Source organism: Platalea leucorodia (genome assembly GCF_965183815.1).
Source record: "Platalea leucorodia genome assembly, chromosome: 1".
Lineage (NCBI taxonomy): Eukaryota > Metazoa > Chordata > Aves > Pelecaniformes > Threskiornithidae > Platalea > Platalea leucorodia.
In genome coordinates, this window is record NC_138823.1 from 13,376,202 (window position 1) to 13,399,629 (window position 23,428).

The 23,428-nt window shown below is 38.3% G+C and overlaps 1 protein-coding gene across 1 annotated transcript in view; it reads left to right on the forward strand.

Annotated features, from left to right (window-relative positions):
• The window catches only part of ATAD2 (ATPase family AAA domain containing 2), a gene marked incomplete at its 5' end in the record, with an annotated part of 38,972 nt that overhangs the window by 5,573 nt on the left and 9,971 nt on the right, over nucleotides 1-23,428 (forward strand). Inside the window, 20 exons of the mRNA XM_082314338.1 lie at nucleotides 531-673; nucleotides 1,201-1,250; nucleotides 2,527-2,680; nucleotides 4,129-4,225; nucleotides 5,194-5,278; nucleotides 8,169-8,279; nucleotides 8,765-8,864; nucleotides 9,862-9,972; nucleotides 10,897-11,005; nucleotides 11,229-11,344; nucleotides 12,613-12,787; nucleotides 13,467-13,555; nucleotides 13,899-14,058; nucleotides 15,647-15,737; nucleotides 16,171-16,485; nucleotides 17,804-17,930; nucleotides 19,330-19,513; nucleotides 21,021-21,206; nucleotides 22,443-22,572; nucleotides 22,715-22,911. Coding sequence (XP_082170464.1) covers nucleotides 531-673; nucleotides 1,201-1,250; nucleotides 2,527-2,680; nucleotides 4,129-4,225; nucleotides 5,194-5,278; nucleotides 8,169-8,279; nucleotides 8,765-8,864; nucleotides 9,862-9,972; nucleotides 10,897-11,005; nucleotides 11,229-11,344; nucleotides 12,613-12,787; nucleotides 13,467-13,555; nucleotides 13,899-14,058; nucleotides 15,647-15,737; nucleotides 16,171-16,485; nucleotides 17,804-17,930; nucleotides 19,330-19,513; nucleotides 21,021-21,206; nucleotides 22,443-22,572; nucleotides 22,715-22,911 — 2,730 coding nt within the window. The remainder of the gene's footprint in view (nucleotides 1-530; nucleotides 674-1,200; nucleotides 1,251-2,526; nucleotides 2,681-4,128; nucleotides 4,226-5,193; nucleotides 5,279-8,168; nucleotides 8,280-8,764; nucleotides 8,865-9,861; nucleotides 9,973-10,896; nucleotides 11,006-11,228; nucleotides 11,345-12,612; nucleotides 12,788-13,466; nucleotides 13,556-13,898; nucleotides 14,059-15,646; nucleotides 15,738-16,170; nucleotides 16,486-17,803; nucleotides 17,931-19,329; nucleotides 19,514-21,020; nucleotides 21,207-22,442; nucleotides 22,573-22,714; nucleotides 22,912-23,428) is intronic.

A 23,428-nucleotide genomic window follows, 5' to 3' on the forward strand; every position in this document is an offset into this window, starting at 1 on the left:
ATGTGAACAAGATGAACAGATCAACAGCCATAAAAAAAGTGTGTCTTGAGTTCCCTTTGGTTTCCCATGGATAAATGCCATCCTCCTGAAGGAAATCTTTTAGTGTTCCTCCAAATGCAGTCATAAATGGAACCGAGATAGGAGAAAAACCTTCCTAACTGGATTTTAATTCCAGGATGTGCAAGGTCAAGCTTAACTGGTCCTCTGAACCAATTCTGAAATAAAAGTGGTTTTGTTTTTTTTTTCATGAAATGCTAAGTTTATATGAAAGGCTTTGCTGCAATAATTTTTTCAAAGGATATTAAGCTCAAGTTGTCCACAAGAAGAGTGTGGCGGAGGGGAGCTTTAGCTTTGAAAGCTGTTTTTTTTTTTTTCTGGCAAGAAGTGGCTCAAGGCTTACCTGCCGTTAGCTGCACCACTGTCAAGTCCGGAGAGTTATAGAATAAACTTGCCTAAATGAGGGAGAATTTCCTTCTTAGCATAACATACATGGTTCAGATAAATATGTTGTTATTTCCTTCTTTCCCTAGGAATTTTCCTCTGGCAAAATAGAATGCTTCAATGGACACTGTTTAAGATCAATGAGAAAAAACACGCCACCCTGTTCAGACTCTAGCTTTGACAAAAGCATGGAAATATTAAGTGAAAATGTCAATCGAAGATACTTTACCAGGTATTGTATTTCTAGATGTCCAATCTCTGTTCAATTCATAGAATTAAAAGGAAAAGTGAAAGCATGCACAATGAATCACGTCATGATAAATCTACAGCCAAAAATCTGCAGGGGGATACGATTATGTCAATGTCAGTATCTTAGAACTAGAATCACTCTTCTTAGTAAAAGTCTTCTGCTTGTATAAAAAACATGCATCTTTTCCCAGCTCCTTTGAGATCTCTCCTCCACTTTGATTACTGAGATGTTATTTGTGCTATAGAGACTTCCAAGATTAGCAGGTTAGGAAATTTATGTCCTTATAGAACTGTCCGCATATGATATGCGGCAGACTTGGGATCTGAATCCTCCGTGTGGTCCACAGGCTTTTCTTTGTATGATGTGGAGCACTGGATTATAAACTTGGTCAGGTTCCCTAGTCTTGATGGGGAACAATAGAATACAACACAACACAACACGTCTATACAACAATTCTAATACAGTAATTCTTTTCTCCCTTTTCTCCTCTGTCCTCTTTCTTAATGTAGGGAGTTGGCAAAGCCAAAATCAGACCAAAAAAAAGAAGAATATAAAGAAGGTAAGTAGTGGTAACTCCCTAGGATTCCTTTTTAGCCTGGTTTCTGAGAAGGATTGTGTTTGGTCACTTCATTTAACCTGTCCCCAAAAACTTCTGAACTCATCAAGCAAAATCAGCTGAAGTTGTGAGAATAGATATCTCAAAGGTAGTGAATTTCCTATGAGTTTTATGAAAAGCGGTGGGTGCAAATAGGAGGATATGCTGTTAATTCCTTTCAGGCTTGGGGAGAATGCAGTGTGAATTCCAGCCTGCTCTTAGGTACGAGAGAATCTGTTCCTTAGCTCGGGTTTTTTTGCGACATGGATTTTCTGGAGTCTGCAGGACACAAATTAATTGAAAATTGTTCTTGCAAATAGGAGGGAATAGTGCAGTATTATATGTGAGTTAAAAAGTAATTATGTCATGAGACACACAAACGCACTGACGTGGGGAAGGTGTCACTGAAGTTCAGCGGTTTACCTTGGAACCGAATTGCCGTCCTGAGTACACAAGCAGGCTTGGTGCCGTGAGGCCGCTTGCTGGCAGCTGGGAAAATCCATTATTTCCAGGCAGTGTCCTGCCAGCCACGGGCTGAACGCAGGAAGGGGCCTGAAATGCACTTTGTGTGTAGTAATTCAAGTTCTAATTGTGCACTACTTTCTCACTGACTTCTCTTAACTGTTTTAATGATAGTGGAAGTAATGAACCCATGGCAAAGGATGCTGCACGGTAAATACTGTGCAGATCTTTTTTAAAGCAGGCAAGCATTTGAGTTCTTTGGTATTTGGGAGTTTATCTTCAGACATTTCTTATCTTCTAGAACTTTTGTGTCATGATGCAGAAAATGAAAGTGATGCACGCTTAAACATCATACTAAAAACATGCATGTTGAGACTTCCCACATAAACAATTTTTTTTAAAAAACTAATAGATACAATTTTACATGAATGGAGTAAAAACACCTTAGAGAGAGGTACTTGTTGTTTTCACTTTTCCAGAAAGAAGTAGCTGGAATAAACTTGCCTCCTGCATGGAATAAAAGTTGTGTGTTTGTTTTGATCAGATTGGCTTTCCAGTCTATTAAAGAGTTGCTGTACAAGTCATGCTTTTAAGTAGGTAGTTTAAACATCAGTAATTTAAGTTGAATGCTGTGGTCATGACAATAACTTCTAATTCAGTATTTAAAGAAAAAATCAATCCACTGCAGAATTTTTTTACATTTTACTAGAGCAACGGTGAAAGAAAGGGAATAACATATTTTCTGTCTCAAAATATTTTATATATTAATGCATTTTAGTCACCAGAACACTGAAGACCAGAGCTGATGCAAAAGCTGCAGAGCAAGTCCATGAAGAAAACGGGGATTTGGAGGTCCGCCGAAGCTGCAGACTTCGACAAAGTCGTTACACCACTACAAATCAATCTGTTCTGTTTGACAAACTTATAACAAAGTAAGTGGGTTTTTTTTCTCATCTTGCAAAGCTACTAAAATGAGCCTTATTAGCAAGCCTTTCTGCTATGGCATAATATTGGCTAGAGACTTTCTTCTCCTTTTGACAACAGAAAAAGATATTGTTATTCCTGGCAGCAAGAGCTAAATGTATTCAGTGGTTAGGCTGAGACTTCCCTACGTGCACCTACATATACGGTTCGTCCTTGTGATTACTGCTGGGCTGCAGATGCCCTCCATAGTAGAGTCCCACCAGGGTCGCACGGCTTGGAACTTGCAGGATGTTGTTAGCAACAGCTGCTAACATTCCTTTGCCGTTGATCAGATACGGCCTCCTCCTCTTCCTCTGCCTGTGCTGATATGTCCTGTAATTATTGTTAATGTGTCGATTTATGTAAGGTGTGGGCCTTTGTCCTTCACAGCAGAGCTGTTTGACCTGAGTTTTTTGGAAATAGGTGCTTGTGGCTGTGTAAGGCTTCTAGGTCTGAGAGTGTGTGCGGGAGGATGTATTTGGAAGGTGCTTCATGTGTAAAGAATTTGAGCACAGCCGATGTTTAAATTGGTCACTGGTGTCTTTGTTTTGGGATTGCTGGTTGTGGAGAGATCTTCATACTATGTGTGGGCTGGGTGGGTTTGTGTGTTGTCTTGTGAACCAAAACAATCACTTTATCTTGTGACTTTAAGTAGATTTAACTTACCCTCTAAATCAATTTTCTTAGCATCAGAAGCACCTTCATTTTGAATTAACTTTTCTTCCATGCTTACAAATATTTTTATAGTGCTCAGTGGAGTTAAGATGCTGAGGAAAGTTGGATACAGCCAAAGTGAAGGAGTCCTAGTGTTTCTGCCTGTCTGTCCATGGCTTAATTCTCTTTGTGAAGCCCAAATTGACATTGTTTTCTGAAAGGTTTGCGAAGCGTAGCAGCAGTGGGATGTTTTTTGCACCATATATAGTCATGGAAAACCAACACAAAACTTTAATTTCAGTTAAGAGAAGAATAAGCAACCTGTTGTCTGAGGAAGTCTGTGAACTGAAAATGACTTAATGATATCATGCAGAGCAACTTAAGTGCTATTAAATAATAAACTGCCATAATTTCGTTCTGTTATCTTACTATGATCTTCAGAATTCTTGTTTTCCTACTAAAACAGATTTTTTTTTTTTTACTGTGTTCAGCGAGAGGGGAAAATAAACCTGAAAACAGCGTATGTTTGCAAATCCTCAAATGCTTGTTCTTAAATCTCTCTATAAAAATGTAAACATTTGACCTAATTTTTAAGTACTGTTTAAAAACTCGGCTAAGCGTCAATGACTCTTGCTTTGTGCGTACTATATTAAAATGTCATACTGATTGTGTGTACTGTTTTAAATGTTTGGTTTTTTGTTTTTTGTTTTTTTTTTTTTGTACTTGCCTATTTTTGCTTTTACATGTCAACTTTTTATCTTAGTACTGCAGAAGCAGTCTTGCAAAAAATGGATGACATGGAGAAGAGGCGTAGACGGCAAATGATGGAAGACCTTGGAGTGTTCCACGATGCAGAAGAAGTAGATACTAATTTATTTTACTATTTTTGTATAAGCAGTGTATTTCACATAGGGAAATTATTTAGTTGTAATTTTAATTTAGCTGAAATAACGTCTTCCAAAGAATAATGTAGTCTAAAATAACGTTTGTTTTTGCTCTCTAATTATAATTTAACATCTTACTGTTATGGTCATGTTACAGATATGCTCTAAGAGTGGAGGAAATATCTTCTTCAGAAGACATGAAATAGTGATATGCTGAAATACATGTCTTACACTACTCTTTCTGAATTGCCTTATGATTTTTGAATGGACACTGTTTACAAACAGCTGTTTCAGGCTTGTGTTTTCACTTCAAATCTTACTAAAAACTGAATTCATTGATGTTTGCTTTATCTATGTTTGTTCTTGTGTCAGCCTTGCCTGTAAGCTTAAGGAGTCCTCTGTCCCTAGAGGAATTTATGTTAAAATTATATACAGCAATCATATTTCCTCTTAGTTTTGCTGTATTAAATTATGTTCTACTGTTCTTTGAATGACAGGCACTTCATTTTTTAAACATGCTTTCATAGTTTTTTGTTTAATCTGAATTCCTTTTTTTTTTTTTTTAATGAAACTGGAATCGTCCATAGTATATTGTATAGCATCTCTCAAATGCCCGTATGAATGTTTTTTTTGCCTGCTAGGAATTGCTTTTTTCCTGGGTTCTGCCACACTCTTGCATTATTAACCTGTGATTAATTGATACACTCAGATTTGTCTCTGGATAAGTATTTAACTATCACATGTACTAAACCCTGTTTTAGAGCAGAAATTCTTGTTACTAATCCTGGGTGCCAGAACGATGTTCCTATTCTCTCCTCCTGTACCTTAATTTAATCTTTTGTGTATATGGAGTGCCTTGATAATGTTACTATATAGGCACCAAATATGCCCATGTCAGGTTTTCTGCATATTTGTGACTGATCTTTCTTGTTTCTTTTAATTAGGAAAACCTTGGTATGTACTCCCGAGGAAAGAAAAAAATCCAAAGAGCTGACAAAGAAATAGCTGATAATCAAGGTGGCAGTGTAGGTTAGTTCTGTTTTAAATTCTTTATTATGCTCTAGCCAAAAGCTTTGTCTTAAGCAACTGAGGCAAGATGAACTAATCGGTATTTTTCATCTATTAAAAAAATCTGTGTTGCTATTGACATTACAAGCCATAGTCACAGACTCTAGGGCTGTACTGTAGTGAGCTCAGAACACGTATTCAGAGAAAAAAAAAAAAAATCGGTGCTTTTCCAAAATGCTTGCAAGATAAAAGGCAACAGATGGCTGTGGACAGGTGGGAATACAAAGAAATGGACGGTATTACTCAGAATGGGAAAGAGTGGTCTCGCTACAGCAGGAGCAGGACAGTTTTCACGGTTTTGAGCAGCCCAGCAAGAGTTTTCTGGAAGTAAGAGAGGCTGCCAGATGTGTATGGAAAGCTCCTTCTGAGCATGAAGATCAGCAGGGGAGAAGATAGTGGTGTTCATTTTTGTGTTTAGTCAGTGGAAGCTGCTGTCTGGGCCTGTAATTAGGAGCTGTCATCCCGGTACTTAGTGGAAAATAACATGAGGAATAAGGTTAAATCGTAAAAGGCCATATTAACTTTATGTTTGAAGTGAGGAGGAAAAACTTTAAGGTTTTAAGGTAGTTGTGATTAAGGCAGTCAGTCCAACAATCCTTGTAGGAGCTTTCTGGATGGAACAGAATGGGACGAGGCTGTACTTAAGGACAGAAAAGGATGTGGCGGTAGTTGAGCTGATCAATGTTAGGTTTTTTGATAGACCTCCTCTGCACACCCGCAACGGAGTGGCAGGAGGGGGAACCCAAATAATACCCCACTGGGCTACTCCCAGGCCCATCCCAGGGCCATCAGCCCATCAAAGTCCTGTCTGCACAAGCCCAGAGGAGCACAGAGGCGCACAATGGCAGGCAGGGACCCAAATCAAGGAGGAACAGCCACCTTGTCTGGGCCCCTCAAGGGCTGTCCCAGCCGAGCCGTGGGCCCCAGTGTCCAGGCGTGAAACCCATCTGGATGAGTCATGGGGAGCAGCTCTCCAGATCACCTTTCAGACTAAGGGGTTATTGCCTAGGGGTGGGACATTGTGGGACGCAGGGGAAAAGCAGTTCACACAGGACTTCTTATGGGATCTCTAGGGCAGGAACCAAAGGTGGGACAAGGGAGGGGTTTAGGTGATTTTTGGGAGGAACAAGAGTGGGAAAATAGAGGGGCAAGGGGATAAAAAGGGCCACTCCCGTGTAGTTTGCTGGTCAGTATGCTTGTCTGACCGTGCCCTGCGCCTGATCACCTGTCTGACCATCAGAACTTGAATGAGAGATGATTTATGCAGTACCCTTGTACATGTTACACAGACTGTGTAAGACTTGACCGCTGGCAATGGAGACCTACAAAGAAGTTCAGCCTAGATGTCCAGGTGTTACTGAGCACTTGTTCCTAATCATGAACAAGCCAGAGAACAGTCCCTGGCCTGTTTTTAGGCCTGTTATTAGTTCAGACCTAGCCTGTGGCTCCCAGGTGTGCACCTCGGTGGTCAGACCTCCTCATAGAGCAGCAAGAGAACACTTGGAGCCACAGAAGTCCAGCAAGAGGCTGACCTAAAGAAACCGAGGTAGGGCAAGGCAACAAACAGCAACACGATCAAGTGTGCCAAGGGCATTTGACTGCTAAGGGAGAAGGACAGCTAACTCCTTGTTTGGAGATCTAGTTAGGAGAATATCAACTCAAGGCCTTAATAAGAGCTGCCGTAATACAAGACATTGGTGGTTTAGAGGGAGGAACTCTATGGCTTGGTTCAAGGGTGTGGATCTCAGGGTGCTGGGCGGGAGAGACTTGCAGAAGGTAATTATAAATAGCATGTTGAATGAGAAAGAAGAGTATGGGGCAATTCATTTGTGATCAAAGTGAAAACTCTGGAATTTTAAATGAAGAAGAAACTAAAATATACTTTTATAATGAAAAGCATGCCAGGAAGGAGTAGGGAAAGTGTGTCAGTGTTGGTGTAAAGAAGATGAGTGGAGCAAGGGGAAGGACTAGAGGAGCAGAAAAACAGAGAAATTCATGCCTTTGTGACAGGAGCACTGGAGTACCAAGGACTGGGGATGGCAGTGATGCCAAAATCATTTTTCAGTTTTCCATGTGCTGTCTATATATCTTGTGTAACGTATCTTACATTCAGAAAGCGGTGTGACCTTTTGGGGGGAAGAAAAAAAAGGGTAGTGCTTTCCAAGGAATAAAATTTACTTCATTTTAGTGAGCAGGTAGGTGAACAGAGCATGTACATTCTTCACCTGGTGTCCAGCTACTAATGTCAGAGGGTATTATTAAGAACCTGCTAGATAATTATACTCTGTTTTTTGCATTCTTACCAAATCTCATGAAAAAAATTCAAGTTACTTTACAGAAGCTAGTGGCATAAGCTGTATGTGTTTGACATTATCTTGTGATTGGGAAAGTTCAGACCTCTGACTTGCCCATTATTGCTCACGTAATCTGTGGCAGAGCTAGGACTTGAAGCTAGATTACCATGCTTAGTCTTCCCACTGTAGAGTATTAAAAACCCTTCCTTGCAAGACTTTCTCAAAATAACAAGAAATGACTTTCTGAAATAGTGGTTTTCAGAGGAGCTGCATCTTAGCTAAGCAAGATGACAGAATTGTTACTAAGACTGATGAGAAGTCACCTAGCAGTTTCAACGAGGACAGAACAATATCTATATGTATGCTCCTCTGTGTTTTGTAATTTCTCGAATGTGTCTTGCATAAATTGGTCTTAAGGTTTTGCAGGTTTTCAGATGCATTGTGTCATTAACATGCAGGTAATAGTAAAACCTATAGGCATCTGTGTAGTGCATTTTGAATTTAATATAATTTGCAACAGTACTTAAACAGTTTAATGTTATGTCGATGTACGGTAGTTTCATCAGAAGAAAGTGAAGAGAAAGAAGATGATGATGGTGAAGACACTCGAAAGCGTTATGACTTTCGACAGAGGAAAACTGTTGAGCGCTATCAAGCTCCACTGGAAAGTAGGTTAAATGCACTGTTTCTCTTAAGAGCTAATTTCTTGCATATAAGTGAGATATTTTTTTTGAATGAAAATACATACACACACTCAACTTTATTTAAATTTCTTGCCTTCATTCTGCAAGTAAATTTTATTAAGTGCATGTATCCTGTGCATGTTATATTTCTTTGCCATTTGGCATACTTATTGTTGGTTTTCAGTAAAAAAATGATTTATGTTTCCTTGAAAGAATAGTAATTACACAGACTTGATAATCTTACTCTTGTGGTTTCCAGTTCTCCTTAAAAAGCAGGTGTGTGTTTTTTCAATTCTACTGTGTACTGATCTAAAAAAAAACCAAAACACCACAACACACACCTCCAATCACTTGAAAGTTCCCCTGAAATTAGAGATGGGCGAAACGCATCCTCTTTTCTGCCTCTTTCACTATCCTGCTTTCTCTTAAACTTGTTTTTAGCATTATTCTAAATTCTTTGCTTTAAACAGAACCAAGACAACGTCTTTCAGGCCGGTCTTCACCTGTCAGACAGAGATATCCATTTAGAAGTGCTCAGTCACAAGGCTCTTGCTGCAAAAGAACTAACAGGTTGGTGTACAGTTAGTGGTAGTTCTTATTTATCAATATTTATCAATGGTGCTGTTGTTCACATTACTGAATAATGCTTTTGAGGGTTTTTGGATTGGTGGTAATTACAGATTAATAGTATGATTATTGCTGTGGTAGTCTGAGGGTATAGAGAAAACCAATGTTGCGGGCAGGAGACTATACTTTTGATTAGCCATTAGATTTTTTTTTTTAAATGTAATATTTGTGGTCACTGATAAGGTGATTATGGAGGTTGTGGCTGAGATTGTGTAACTGAAATTCTTTTGTTCTGGAATTGAAGCCAGAATCTCCATCTGAAAATCTTAGACTATTTAATCTTGAAGAATACAAATGGTTTTCTTAAAACTGAAGATAATGTAGTTAGAGGAAGAGCCTCTATGGGAGTTTTAGTGGCTTTTTTTGTTAATCACTCCAATACTGATTCTGGTTTCTCTTTGGAATTAGTTAATGTTTCTGTATGAAACTATCCTTAAACAAGAAAAATGCTGAATGAAATTCTAAATTATAAATTGCAATAGTAATGACAAAGGGGGTTTGGATGCTGTAAGCAGTTAGAGCACGGAGAATGCCACCTCTTGCTAGATATGAGCCCTCTGCTTAGCATCCTTGAAAGCAGACAGTTAAGGAAGGAAGGGTTTTTGGAGCCAGATTTTTCAATAAGTTAAAAAGGTTTATGTTTCACAGAGTGGATACATAATTCTAAGTGAAACTTGATTTATGTGTGTGTGAGAGAGAGATTGGACAAAACGAGTAATTCATTTAAGAAATTTCTTTGCAAACTAGTTAAACATTTTACCTTCTTAAGAAAAATCAAATTTTGCTGTCACAAAGAAAATCATGTCATGTACTTTGAAACCAGATTCATAAGGAGTACAATGATCTGGAAACGTAATAGATCTCTGAGATAGAATTCACTGAAATTTTGATATTACTTACTGTGTCCTTTTTTTTCACTTGTTTGTTTAAATGTTTGCAGACGGAGACATGCAGTCCACAACAGTAATTCCACATCCTCATCATCCTCATCAGATGATGAAGAGCATTTTGAGAGGCGTAGGAAGCACAGCTGTAACAGAGATTTAAGAAGGTTAATGTAACTGGAGAACAGGGGAGGGAGGAATCTACTGGGGAGGAGTTTGCATCTGCCGAACCATGAAGTGTTATCCTCTTCATCTTGTACAGTTTCTAAATTGCAGCAATAGTTAATCATCTCTGTTGGTACTGACAACCGTAACTGGACTCTCTAAAATTGGATTTTTAGAATTGATTTTTAATAAGCAATTTGATTTCTAGGCAGGAATGAGCGGAGGAACACTTTAATGTAATTTCTTAATGTAAAATTCTACTGCCCCTGTGCTTTACAGTAGTTTATTCAGGAAGAAAACCACCATAACAGAAAAATGTTATAAATGGAGGAAATGGGTGGGTTTGTTACTTAACAAATGCTCTAGAAAAACTATTTTAGTAACAATGTAACAAATAAGGTTTCAGCCAGATGTCTTTCAGATGCTTCTGTCTTCTGGCACACACATCCCAAAGTCCTTGGGAAGGACCAGCAGTGGTGGGCAGCTTTTATAATGTTAATCCACACTGAAATAAGTATCCCCTTGGGCTGTAACTTTTTGACTGTAGAAGCAAAACATCTTTGAAAGATGTCAGTGTGTTTTGGGGGGTTCTTGTGTCACACAAACCAAGGTCAGTTCACAGTCTGCCCATACGGCATAACTTGTTCTAAGCTTGCATTCATGTATGTGCTGTGTTGACTGGCATGGATATTCATAAGTGCTAAGAGTTGTTAAAATAATTAACTCTGTTTAATGTCTGAAGTGACCATTTTCCTTTTTTTACTCATGGACATTAAATGTAAAACAATTTGAATGAATATTTAACTATTTAGGAAGTTTATGCTCATTTATAAGGTCTTCTGCATTCACTTGCCATCATTATAAAAGCAAAAATCTTCTAGCAGCATCTTAAGTTAGAAAGTGTCTTTCTCCTTAATTCAAATCAGGTGTCTTCCACTGAACTTTCGGAAAGATGACTTAAAGGGAATTCGCGAGGATCGAATGAAAATTGGAGCAAGTCTGGCTGATGTTGATCCAATGCAAAGAGATTGTTCAGTAAGTATTTTTAGTTCATTGTGTCAGTGAGATGTTTCCAATGTTTATAAAAGCATTCAATAACGTGCTGTCTACAACTACCTTGGTTTACAGTTTTTTCTCAGGCGATTTGAAAATTGCCCAGAACATTTCCTTTGTGCCAACATATAATTTCTGATGGAACCTTATCACGGTTGCAGCTTTCTTTATGATAGAAAATGTGTTCTGTTGAATTTATCTTTAGGTACGATTTGATGGTGTGGGTGGTCTTTCTGACCACATTTCAGCTTTAAAAGAGATGGTCGTTTTTCCATTGCTTTACCCAGAAGTCTTTGAGAGATTCAAAATTCAACCTCCAAGGTAACAGACATTGTTTAAAACTATACATTCTAATTCACCCATTTTCAGGAGAATATTCAACTGAGGTATCAATATGTTTCCATGCTTTGAAATTTTCAGCAACGTTGATGGTTTTTTTTTAGCAGTAGTAAAAAACCAATTTTTTAAAAATTGATAGAATCCATAATATATGTAGGTTCAAAGATTTACTGTGTGGTGAGAATACACTTGAAAAGTGTCTTGCCTTTAAAAGTTGGCGTTGGGGTTGTTTTGTTTTGAGTTCTATGTAGGAGTCAACTTGATTAGTTTATAAGCAGGAAGAAATCATCTACTGGTAGTCAACTGTCACTTGTTGCTTGGAAGTCCAATTGTCTCTCCAAGTGCCCAAGTATCAATTTTACAATTGATAGGAGTTGCAACTAGAACCTTGCAGTGTTTGTTGTGCTTGGGCTGAAACAGGAATCTGTCCACTTCTTACACAGCTAAATGAGCTCTGTGTTATGAAATGAAATTATCAGAGATTTTAGCTTTATATATATATTCTTGGTCAGCAAAACTCAATCATGGTATATTGAAATAGGACTTTAAATTCTTTGCTTTCAGAAACTTTAAAAGTATTACAAATAATGAAAAGAAAATCTTTCAGTGTTTTGCTTCTCTATTTGTTGAAATTCTTTTTGAAACAGCAGTGTCTTGGCTTTTCTAGTTGATGGCTATATTTATCTGTAAATGCAGAATACCCTCCCAGCTTTAGACTTCCTCCTCATTTATCATCAGCAACGGATGGTCTGGAAGACCAAATCCAGCAACTTAAAGCTTTTTAAGGGAGAATGAAATGCTTTACTATCAAATCTCGCCTTTTGTGAAAACAAGAATGAATATGCAGTGTATCATTGCAGAATGAACGGGTGATTCATAAGTTAGGCCAGTCCCAGATTCTGTGTTGAAGTTTGTTCTTGTTTGGCTCCACTGTGCTGTAACCACCCCTGTTCGTCAGCAGTTTTGGAAGCGTCCTTCTGGGACACTACAATCTTTTCTTAAGGTTTTGTACATCTGTGTTATCGTCTTTATTCATTTCATTTACTGCCTCATTGAATTGTGTAGGAACATAAAACTTGCATCTGTTTTGACTTTTCTCACACTTCAGCTGTTACCGCTATCTCATATGTGAAGTGTTTTGGTTAGGAGAGGAGAGTTAAGCATTTTAGGGATGGGGGTTGTAAGAGGTACTTTACCATGACATTTTTTTCCTTATGTGAATCTTTTTTTTTTTTTTTTTTTAATTGCAGAGGCTGTCTATTTTATGGTCCACCAGGGACTGGAAAGACGCTGGTTGCTCGTGCACTTGCTAATGAATGTGGCCAAGGTGACAGGAGAATAGCCTTCTTTATGAGAAAAGGTGCCGACTGCCTGAGTAAATGGGTAGGGGAATCTGAACGACAGCTTCGTTTATTATTTGATCAGGTAAGGTTGAACTGTGCCATGTGTTATGAGTTGTAACTGTAATTTTCTGTGGTCAATATTTTTAAGAACTCCTCACTCCTTTTTGTGTTTTGTTCATTTCTTCCACTGAAATGGGTTTGTCAGTGTTTCCTTTTTCAGTGGGTTTTTTAGGGGCTTGAAATCTTGAGATATATTGGGAAAGATTAATAAAACAAACGAAAAAACCTTGCAAAACAAATGCGCCCCCCAATTAAAAAAAAACAAAACAAAACAAAAAAAAACCCCAACCAACAAACAACCCACCAGCCACAAAAAAGGCTGCAAGAGGCAAGAGATGGTGGCTGTAGATCAGAGGGAAACAGATGCAGGCTGAAAGCATGGTCATTTAAATTCATAACGGAAGCTTGCTTCCAGGACCTGTAATTGAATTAAGTCCCGGCTCTGTTCTCGGTGGTTGCCAAATAGCTGTAAAAACTACTGGTATGATTTGTTTCCTGTCACCCAGTCTCAGTGGGCTGACATAGGCTGCTGTCTTCCGTTACTCGTGCCACTTACTCCATTAGCTCAATTAGCAGAGATCCCTGATGCTAGTCTGAAAAATCTAGTTCCAGTGACTTTCCAACCATAATGTTTTGCATGCATTTTCTCTTTAAAATAGTGTTGTCTTACTTCTGTGAATATTCCTGTGTTTTCATTCTAGGCTTACCAGATGCGACCTTCAATTATTTTCTTTGATGAGATAGATGGTCTTGCTCCTGTGCGGTCCAGTAAACAGGACCAAATTCATAGGTAGTACATTTTTTGTATCTACATAGAAGCTGCTTGACCTTTGTGAAAAGAAGACCACAACCTGTTTTACTTTATTTGACACATTCATTTGTCCTGAAAACTAGTAATTCAATGCTGCTAAATTTCAGATGATTTTTAAACAATAATTGAAAACAATTCACTAAGCTTGATATCAGCACAAGGCCTGTGTTACCTTATCTATTTTTTTTATGTCTTATAATGAGTCACTAATCAGCATCTCATCAAGAAAAGCTTGTCCTTTTTGAGTGATCATTGGAGAAGGTCATGTAGAACATAACAAAATTTACTAAACCAGTGAATGAAAATTATATTTTTCTGTTAGCTCTATTGTATCAACGCTTCTGGCACTTATGGATGGCTTAGACAGCAGAGGAGAGATTGTGGTAATCGGAGCCACCAACAGACTGGATTCTATAGATCCTGCTTTACGAAGACCCGGACGCTTTGATCGAGAGTTCCTCTTCAGCTTGCCAAATAAAGAGGTCAGAACTTGAACTCAACCTTAACGCTAATGTGGCAAAGTCTATCTTTATAACAAAACCACGTAACAATGCAGTATGATGGAGCAGTTAAAAGTCGAGAACAGTGTTGCACAACTTGGACAAAAGAGGGATATCTGGAGAGACTGTGTTGTACTGTGGAGGGCAGATCTGGTACTGAATATATATGATGAAGATGATTTCAACAAGTAGTTAGTTCTATAATTAGTTCTGGTTTCACTGTGACCAGCCAAGAAAATGGGATGCTGCTAGTCACAGAAATGTTTAAGTAAGAATGAATGTCTGAATTAGCTATAAATTACTGCTATCTCATCTTGAAAATGAAAGAAATGGTGTGCGCACAAGAATTCCTTTTTGCTAACAAAAACTTTTATCAAGGCTGGTGCTGGAGCAAATGAAAATTTTTCATTCCCAAAATGGTTCCTGTTTGCTTGCTTATTTAATCCACTTAGGCACTTTCACCCTGAAGTGCTCTTGCTCTCAGTTCTTGGTTTATGAATGGATAGCGGACGTACCCATGTTGGATTGTTCCCAGGCTGGGTATCCTGGGAGACACCTACAAGTATTTTCGGATCTGACATTCTGAGTGGCACTTCTTAACAGGTTGTTGGACAAAGATATGAAGTACACTGCACAAGTGCGGGACTTGGGGACCTTCTAGTTCAATGGCAATAGCTAAGCAATGAAAAAATAGGTACATAGCAGCCAAAAAATATTTTAGGGGGGAAGGTAGTGTGCAAAACCGCAACCCTGTTTTTGTGTTTTTTCTCTGACTATAACTGATATTTCTTTTTCTTTTATTAGCATTTTTTGGAAAAAGGATAAAATGCTTATTGGATTGAAGGCTAGTAAAAGTGCACTGAACAGTGTATTTAACACAAACATTTGTCTCGTTTTTATCTGCTTTCAGGAACAGGAGAGGAGGTACCATCAAACAGATATAATATATAATTCCCTACTATGGAAGAATTCTAGAAATCTGGCCATAATTAATCTGTGTACCAGGAAATACTTAAATTTAAGTCTTGCTAAGATCAGAGATGAAGATAGGCAACGATTGACATTTTCTGGATCAATGACAGTAGTTTGAGTCATAATTATTGTTCTTCTTTGCAGTAATTGTAGCAATTTGAAATGTAGTGCTAGGACTGTTTTCCTTTAATGAACTGGCGGAAAAGCAAATTCGATGAACTAATGAGACTCACTATGAAATTTTGCTAAATTTGGGAGAATTTTCTTTGATGAAAAATCTCTGGTTGCAGATGAGTTTTTTACTACATTTTTTTCCTCAGGTTCATTAGGTCTCATACTTGGGGAAACTTACTTTTATGGAAGCTATAAATGCCTTTTATTGCAGGCCCCTAGAAAGAGTTTAATATAACAAATTGAGAATTATTAACTTTCCTGCTTGAAAAAGAAGAGAGCTTATTAACTGAACTTTAAAAGACTTAAGTTTAGCAGATAAGAAAAGTATTTGTATTAATGTGAGGGGTTTTTGGGTTTTGTGTTGGTTTGGGTTTTTTTAAGAGAGCACTTAGGGCAAACTAAAATGTAACCATTTTGTTTCCAGGCTAGAAAAGAGATTTTCAAGATTCACACACGAGAGTGGACCCCTAAGCCATTGGACACGTTTCTTGAAGAGCTAGCTGAAGAATGTGTTGGTAAGTTTGAAAACAAAGTGAGTTGCTGCATGTGACGGAGTCCTAAGGAACCTGAGCTTGTACCCGGCAGTGCCCAAGCTCTTGTGCCTTGCTGCAGAGCGAGCCGGTGAGGCAGCTCTGTTTGCCTTGGGAGCAAACAAAGTTAGATGCTTCTTTTCATTTTCTTTTTGTCTCTCAGAACATGGAATGGGTTTGGGGCATCTTCGTCAGGAGCAAAGTTTTGATTAGGTGGCTGCTTCATAAGTGCAGGATATCAGGCTGCGAGCCGCGTAACAAAACTTCTCTGCAGTGCAGTAACTCTTTAAATTCTCTCTTAACATGTTAATTTTTGGCTGCATACAAAGTCTTTCAGTGTTGCACTTTGGAAACCTTGGCCTTGACTTCTGTGTTGCCCGAGACTGATGTAACATTTGATTCTTGTTTTGTTTATTAGGATACTGTGGTGCTGATATTAAATCCTTATGTGCCGAAGCTGCCCTCTGTGCTTTGCGCCGCCGCTATCCTCAGATATACAGAAGTAGTGAGAAACTGCAGCTAGATATCGCTTCTATTAATGTAACAGCAAAGGACTTTGTCACGGCTATGCAGAAGACTGTTCCAGCTTCACAGAGGGCTGTGGCTTCACCTGGGCGAGCGCTATCACCTATTTCAAAACCACTGCTTGAAAACACACTAGCGAGGATTTTACAAGCCTTGCAGAGAGTATTTCCCCATGCAGAGCTTGCACTAAAGAAGGACCAACAACAAGGTATAACAATATCATCCACTTCTTTAAAATTCTGCCAAAGCAAAAACTTCTGATTTGTGCAATCAACATACACAAACCTCTCAGATGTAATAACAGTAGAATTTTATAATATGCATGTGCACGCCTTTATTTCAGGAATATTGTGCATAGTTTTTATTCTGTATTCTAAACTGAAGTGCTGGATGGGAGCTGTGAATGACTCGGAATACACAGTAGAGAGCTATGCATTCTTTACTACAGCACTGCTTCTGACAGTAGCTAACATTATCATTTGTAGAGACAGATTTAAGGTTTAAAGTATGAGGCACCTCTTTCAAAATAAATATTTACATGGGGAGAGAAGGGCATTTTTACATGAATGCTTCTAATTCCTGTCTGAAGAATGTCAGGACCACAATATAAGTGGTTTAAGCTAAATACTGGTTTAGCTATCGTGATTTTTAACCATAGTCTCTTAATTTAAATGTTTGTGGATCACACTGTACACTTGCACGTGAGATCAGAATGTTTTAATAGTGTATACTTTGGGGCTTGGCTTGTGTAGTATATGTGAGCTCACGGTCCTGACGGCATCAGCTCCCATCAGGTTTAGTCTGTCAGTTGGTGAGTGCAAATAAATTGATAAACTCACTCCACTCCTGCTTAATGGAGATCCATGAATAGTTAGTTATTATGCTAATCTCTTGAGAATATCCTACCAGTATCACTCCTAGTAGAGCTGGGAGATTGGTTTGCATTGGTAAAATAGAGGGAGAAATCTACCAGCAAAATAAAAGCAGAGAAGCTAGGGGACTGGTAATTGCATCCCCTCTCTGTTGTCTGCCTTCCATTATTTCCTCCTTCGGTGATCTTTGAGGAGCCTTATTTACAAGATGTGTTGGTCTGTGTATTGTGACTCACTAGTCCTAGACAAATGGAAGTCTGTGGCCATCATGTTCACTTAATTCCCCCAATGGAAGTGGGAATTTTTTTGGAACCTGCTCCAAAAAGAAGTGGCCTTGTTGCGTTTTTCAGGTGTCTAGGAACTACAGAAGTTGTTCCTAATCATCTTTAGTCTAAGGAAAAAACCTCTTAAGTTTTCACCAATGGAGAGATATACCTTATGCAAATCATGGGACATTGGACAGCTTTGTAGAGACTTGTGCGATCTCCTTAGATCTACAGTAGGATGAACTCTTCAGAAAACAGCATTTGGCGTGTGCCCTCAAAGGAAGAAATACAAGATAAGGGGTTTCCAGCACTGATTTAGAAGCTGTATTAATGCGAGAGCGAGATATGGACTATTCAGGAAAGTTAACAAACCTTTTTTGTTTTTCAGACAGTTTAAATCATATTTTAAGAAATGATGCAATTGACAGTGATGAGGAATCACCATCAATCTTTGAAGATAACCCAACGCACAAAATGCCTGGTAGACAAAAGGAAAAATTCCTCAATTTCAGCAGGTAAATGCTTGTCCCCTTTATGTTCACATTTTTAAGATGGCTGGGTCTGTACACTGTTTTGGTGTGAGGGCTGGTAAATGCAGGAGTAAAACGTGTGTCGGGGGTGATCAATATTTGGAAGAAGTAAGTACGAATATCCAGCTGGGTACCAATGTTCTAATGGAGTACGCTGCCATAACCCATCAAACCGAATGGCCCAGCCCTCTTTTCCTAAGTCAAAGTGGTCCACAGACTGATAGAACACGTTGATTTAATCCATGGTGTTCCTTGAAAGACTCAAGACCAAAGAAACGTGCTGTCTGTCCTTTTAACGAAAAAACCTGGATGGATTTGTGTAGCCATCTTTTGCCCTTATGCCTTCCAAGGTTGTTTAACCAGTAGCAAATCATGTAGCAGAAACCAAATTGAGAAATAGTTTGTTAAAACACTGTGAGAAAAACTTAAACAATGCCTGCATTTTGTACCGTTAACCTACTAAGTTTATGTTAATCTTTTGACATTTTAATGTGGAAGTCACGTAAGCCAACAATTGAAAAAACAGGTTGTTGTTGTTACTGTTGGGTCAGGTATTTTTCTCAATTTCTGTTGCTGTGCTGTCCAGAAAATCTTCTGACCTGCAGAGCTTGGTTAGGTCTCTTGGATCTTTGACTTCAGCCAGCAAAGGCACAACAGTATTGTGGTGGAAAAAACAAATGCTCTTCACAAATGTGTTTCATGTTAGTAAAGCAAGATTACTAGGAAATTAATACACAATTCAAAGATGAAACAATTAGAATGACTGAATAAAATAAATATAAAACTTATACATATTTAGTGTACTGCTGTAATTGAACCAATCCAATTGTGTACTTCTTCAGACCCAGCTAATGTGTTTCAGTGCCCACGTTAATTTTTTTCTAGAAATGTTGTTCTGTTCCTTCCTTCCCACTATCTCCAATAACCATGGCCAAATTTCAGCTAAACTTGACAGATGTAGAGATCTCGCAGTTACTTAAACTCAAGACCTACTGAAAATTGGTGTGTGTATGGGCGGTGAAGAGATCCAGATTGGTGTGGGCTGAGAGAGCGAGCGAGTTGTTATTCTCCCGCATATCAGGTTACTGACCAGTTGTCGGGTGCGTATTTAGCTGGACAGTCCCCCGTGTGATTTAGGAGCTGTTACTTAACCCAGCCAAACAAAGAGCAGACATGCTGGGGATTGGCAGGATTTCTTAGGGGAGGTATGGTACAAGTTTGTAAGAAAATGGGCTTTGATAGTCTTCCTGATCACAGACCAGCTTATTATTTTCTGGAATATGGAGAGTATTTACAAAAAAAAAAAAGATAGGAAAAAACCTTTAACATCTGTATGCCTATTTATCACTACATTTTTAAACTTATTTTCTTCTTTTTGTTCTAGAAACGCTTATTCCCAGCCAACATCTTGCAGGCCACGGCTCTTATTAATTGGAGAGCCAGGATACGGGCAAGCTTCTCATTTGGCACCTGCAGTAATACATGCCCTGGAAAAGTTTCCAGTTCATACACTAGACCTATCTGTTTTGTTTGTTAGCATCGTATCACCAGAAGAAACATGTGCACAGGTATCGTTTTTCTCTTTAATCTCACAGGATTCATGAACTGTATCTAAACCAGTAGAGTTAGCAAAATTTGTTGTTAACGGAGGTGGCCTGGTTTGAGTGTGCTGTTATGTTTACTTCTGTCTGAAAACCACTTTTTTTTCTAGATCGAATGATTCCGAGTAAGGATGTTGTACATGGCCATATTTTCCATTCCAAATTAAACAGTGAGGATATTGCTAGCAGCTCGGGAAGCTGGGAGGTGCTGCTAATAAACCTCTCTTTATGGCAAGAAATTCTGCCTGTCTCTGTGGGATCCAGAAAGTTGTTTTCATTGCTGTGCTCCCAGTAGATGGCTCTGCATCAGCCTGACTGCTTGTCATGCACTTTTTGTAGCCTTCTTTTTTATTGTATTTGTAAGGCAATCAAGGTTTTGGGGAAAAGAAGTGTTTCTTTTTTTACATAAACATATCTGCAGTATATGTGGCAAAAGCATTAAAATTCACTGGTGTGTTTTTCTTAACGAGGAAAATTAAATATAAGCAGACTTAGTGCTGTCTTCCTTTTTACTTTTAGGCAGGAAACCCATTTCATTGTTTGGCATCACTGTATTAAAATATTTTGACCTTTACTAGCAGCATTTGAGAGCTGTACAAGTAAGGACGGACACGTTACATGACTGGATACTCATTTCTCACATAAGAGGAACAATTCCTTTTTTGTTATGCGATGGTTGCATCTGCAGTCATGTAACTACCGTGTCTAGTCACTGCCTGGATATACCATGTGCGCTTCCCATCTTGTGACAGGAACTCCCTGAATATTGATAATCTGAAAGGGGGCACGGAGAAATTTGTCATATGAAAGGACTGTTGCCAGCTCCCTCATGTGGTAGATGCGTGTCCTCTTCTGCAACTGAGGTACCATCTGTAGGCAATGGCTTGTGGTCTTCCAAAGCACGTCATCTGGTCTGATGGATCCTTTGGTAATGACAGGCTGTGAGTGATTTAGCTCTTCAGGCAGGCTAAAGACCCGTCACCTCTTGTACTTGAAATTATGAATTGTAAGCAGGCTTCTTTTACAGTGTCAGCCCTCATCTTTTCACATAGGTCTTTGTTCAGACTGTGCTCCAGACTGACTTGGATATGTGCCTGCTCTGAACTGAAAATGGTGTAGCTGCAGTCATGTAGCCATTTACCCAGACTAATACATCTTGCTGAAGGGTTAGTCTTCTTTTTTTCAGGCACACCACCACACCAGCTGAGTTGTGAGGCTCTTTAGGAGTTATCTTACACCTAAGGAGTTTTGAAATCAGGCAGAGATTCAGGTCTGTTTCTGTCTGCGTAGCAATGAGTATATGAGTCAAAGTGAAAATTTTACGTTATTGTTAAGGAGTTGTTCTTCTCTTGGTTTGTTTTGGTGTTTTGGCTTCATGTATCCCTATTTCCTAAGATAGTTTGACTGATAGGTAGTTTTTTATTAGCCTATTCTACATGGTTTAGTTTTCTCATCCAAGCTTTCATTTTACCAGTTGATGCAAGAAGCTCAAAGAACAGCACCAAGTATAATTTATATCCCACATATCCATTTGTGGTGGGAGGCTGTTGGAGCTACGCTGAAAGCTACTTTTACAACACTACTGCAGAACATCCCAACATTTGCTCCAGTTTTGCTGCTTGCAACATCTGATGTGTGTCACGCAGATCTCCCAAAAGAGGTATTTCTGTTGATAGTATTCTTACTTTTTTTTTCAATTTCTTGTTAATTTATAAATCCTTTAAGCTATTTCTCAGGCACCCTAATCAGGTCTCTTAAAATTTGCTTAGACAAAATAATGCTGAAAGCATTTGTCTCAAATGTTTTCTGAGTAAAGAGATTGACTTTGACCCAACTTTCTCCCCCTTCTCACACGCTCGTGCTTATTAGACAGATGTATAAATTTACTTCAGACAATAATTCCAGTGACTTCAAGATGGGTAGGTATGTACTTAGTCAAAATACACAGTGCTTGAAATGTAAATGGGAAAAAGATATTTTTACTGAAAACATTTTTACTGAAAAGTGAAAGATATTTTTACTGAAAAAGTATGGTGGTCACACTGTTAATGATGGAATGTCATTTCAAATTTAAATTCTTCAATAAAAATTTCAATTTCTTTGTTCATGTAGGTGAAAGCTTTACAAATTAGAAAGCTAAGTTCCAGCTTCTGTTTAAGTAACTCGGAAAAAATGTTTAGTTGTATTCTTTAATAAAATTCACTAAGAGTACACGCTTAGCTTTCTAGACATCTGAGAGTGTGCATTAAAGGAAGGTGTTCAAAATGTGAATATGCTGCTCTGATTATTTTGTCTCAATTACTGGGGGGGGGGATGTTACCAAGATGCGTTTATCATCAAATGCTTTGAAAGGGCTTAACTTTCTACAGAAGTTTTTATACTGTTAATAAATTCCTTCTGAAGTAAGTATTGAAATTCCTCCCATCCTTTTTGGTAGTAGAGATTGAAAAATGGAGTAAAACTTGGAAGTAAGCAACTTCAGACACTCATTTAAATTAATTAAAAAAAAAAAAAAAATCCCCACACCTTACCAAAAAGCCTGTACTTGTCTCCTGAACCCTGCCTGTTCCCTCTATAGCTGCCATAAAGATTCAAACTGAAGGACAGCAAGGCAGGTAAATACAAAATAAGCAGTCCTGGAGGTGGTGAATGTTACCACTTTATCAGTGTATGAAATGGTCCCTTCATTCTAGAGGTGTTCCTTAGAGAAGATATTTTAATTTGCCAGGCTAACCTATGAAAACCTAGCCTTTTAAAGGCCAAGCAGATAACTTTTCCCAGTTTGACTTACCCAGATGATTGTTCAGTTTAATTTAGAAAGGTACTCATCTTTTTGGAATAGAACATGAATTTGTGTGGTCTTATCTCTGAAATATCTTTTCTCCTCATGCTTTAGATAAAAGAATTGTTTTTTAAGGATTATGAAGTTTTCAAAATCCAGTTGCCTACTAGTGAAGAAAGAAGAACGTTTTTTGAGGACTTAATTGTAAATCAAGCTGCTAAACCTCCTGCATCAAAAAACAACGGTGAGGATATTCTACATATAAAACTTTGCTATACAGTTAATAGCTATACAGTATTTGCTTTTGTGGTAATTTTCTATCAATAATTTTTGTATGCTTGTATTTGAGTACCATAAATTGACTAAAAATTTCTGATTAATTTAAGCTCGGCGGACATTGGAAGTACTGCCTGTAGCACCGCCGCCTAAGCCTCGACAGCTGACAGAGGAAGAAATAAGAAAGCTGGAGGAGCAGGAGGAGGATACGTTGCGTGAACTTAGGATTTTCTTAAGGGACGTGACTCATAGACTTGCTGTTGACAGACGTTTCAGAGCATTTACAAAGCCTGTTGACCCAGAGGAGGTAAATTAGTGTTGATCTGTAATACCATTTTATCTGTGTATATTCATAATTTCTATGTGCTTCTATTTCTCAGTGTTTGTGTGCTCTTTATAGGAAGGTTTATCTTTGTTTTTAGGACTGTAGTATTCCAATTTTTCAAGAAGCAGGAAGTGAATTTCGTTTTTACTTCTGCTGACTCCTTGAGGCTCTCAAATGTCTGTTATTTGAGTATTCACTGCAGGCCCTTGGTTCCTTGTAAAATGTCTTTAGAACTTTAGAATATTTCAGTTGGAGACGATCTACAATGATCATCTAGTCCAGCTGCCAGTTAGACCAAATGCCAACACAGTTCGCTCAGGAAGAAGCTTTCATATGTAGGCATGTTACAGCACTGAAAAGCAGAGAGATCTCTTTCTTTCTAAACAGTATCTATAGGACTGTTTTAATAAAGCCTAAAGCTCTTTAACTGACTGTCAATAGTTTCTGTGCGAACAGGAGTAGAAGCAGCAGTTTTTAAAATCAATTTTAAGATTCTATT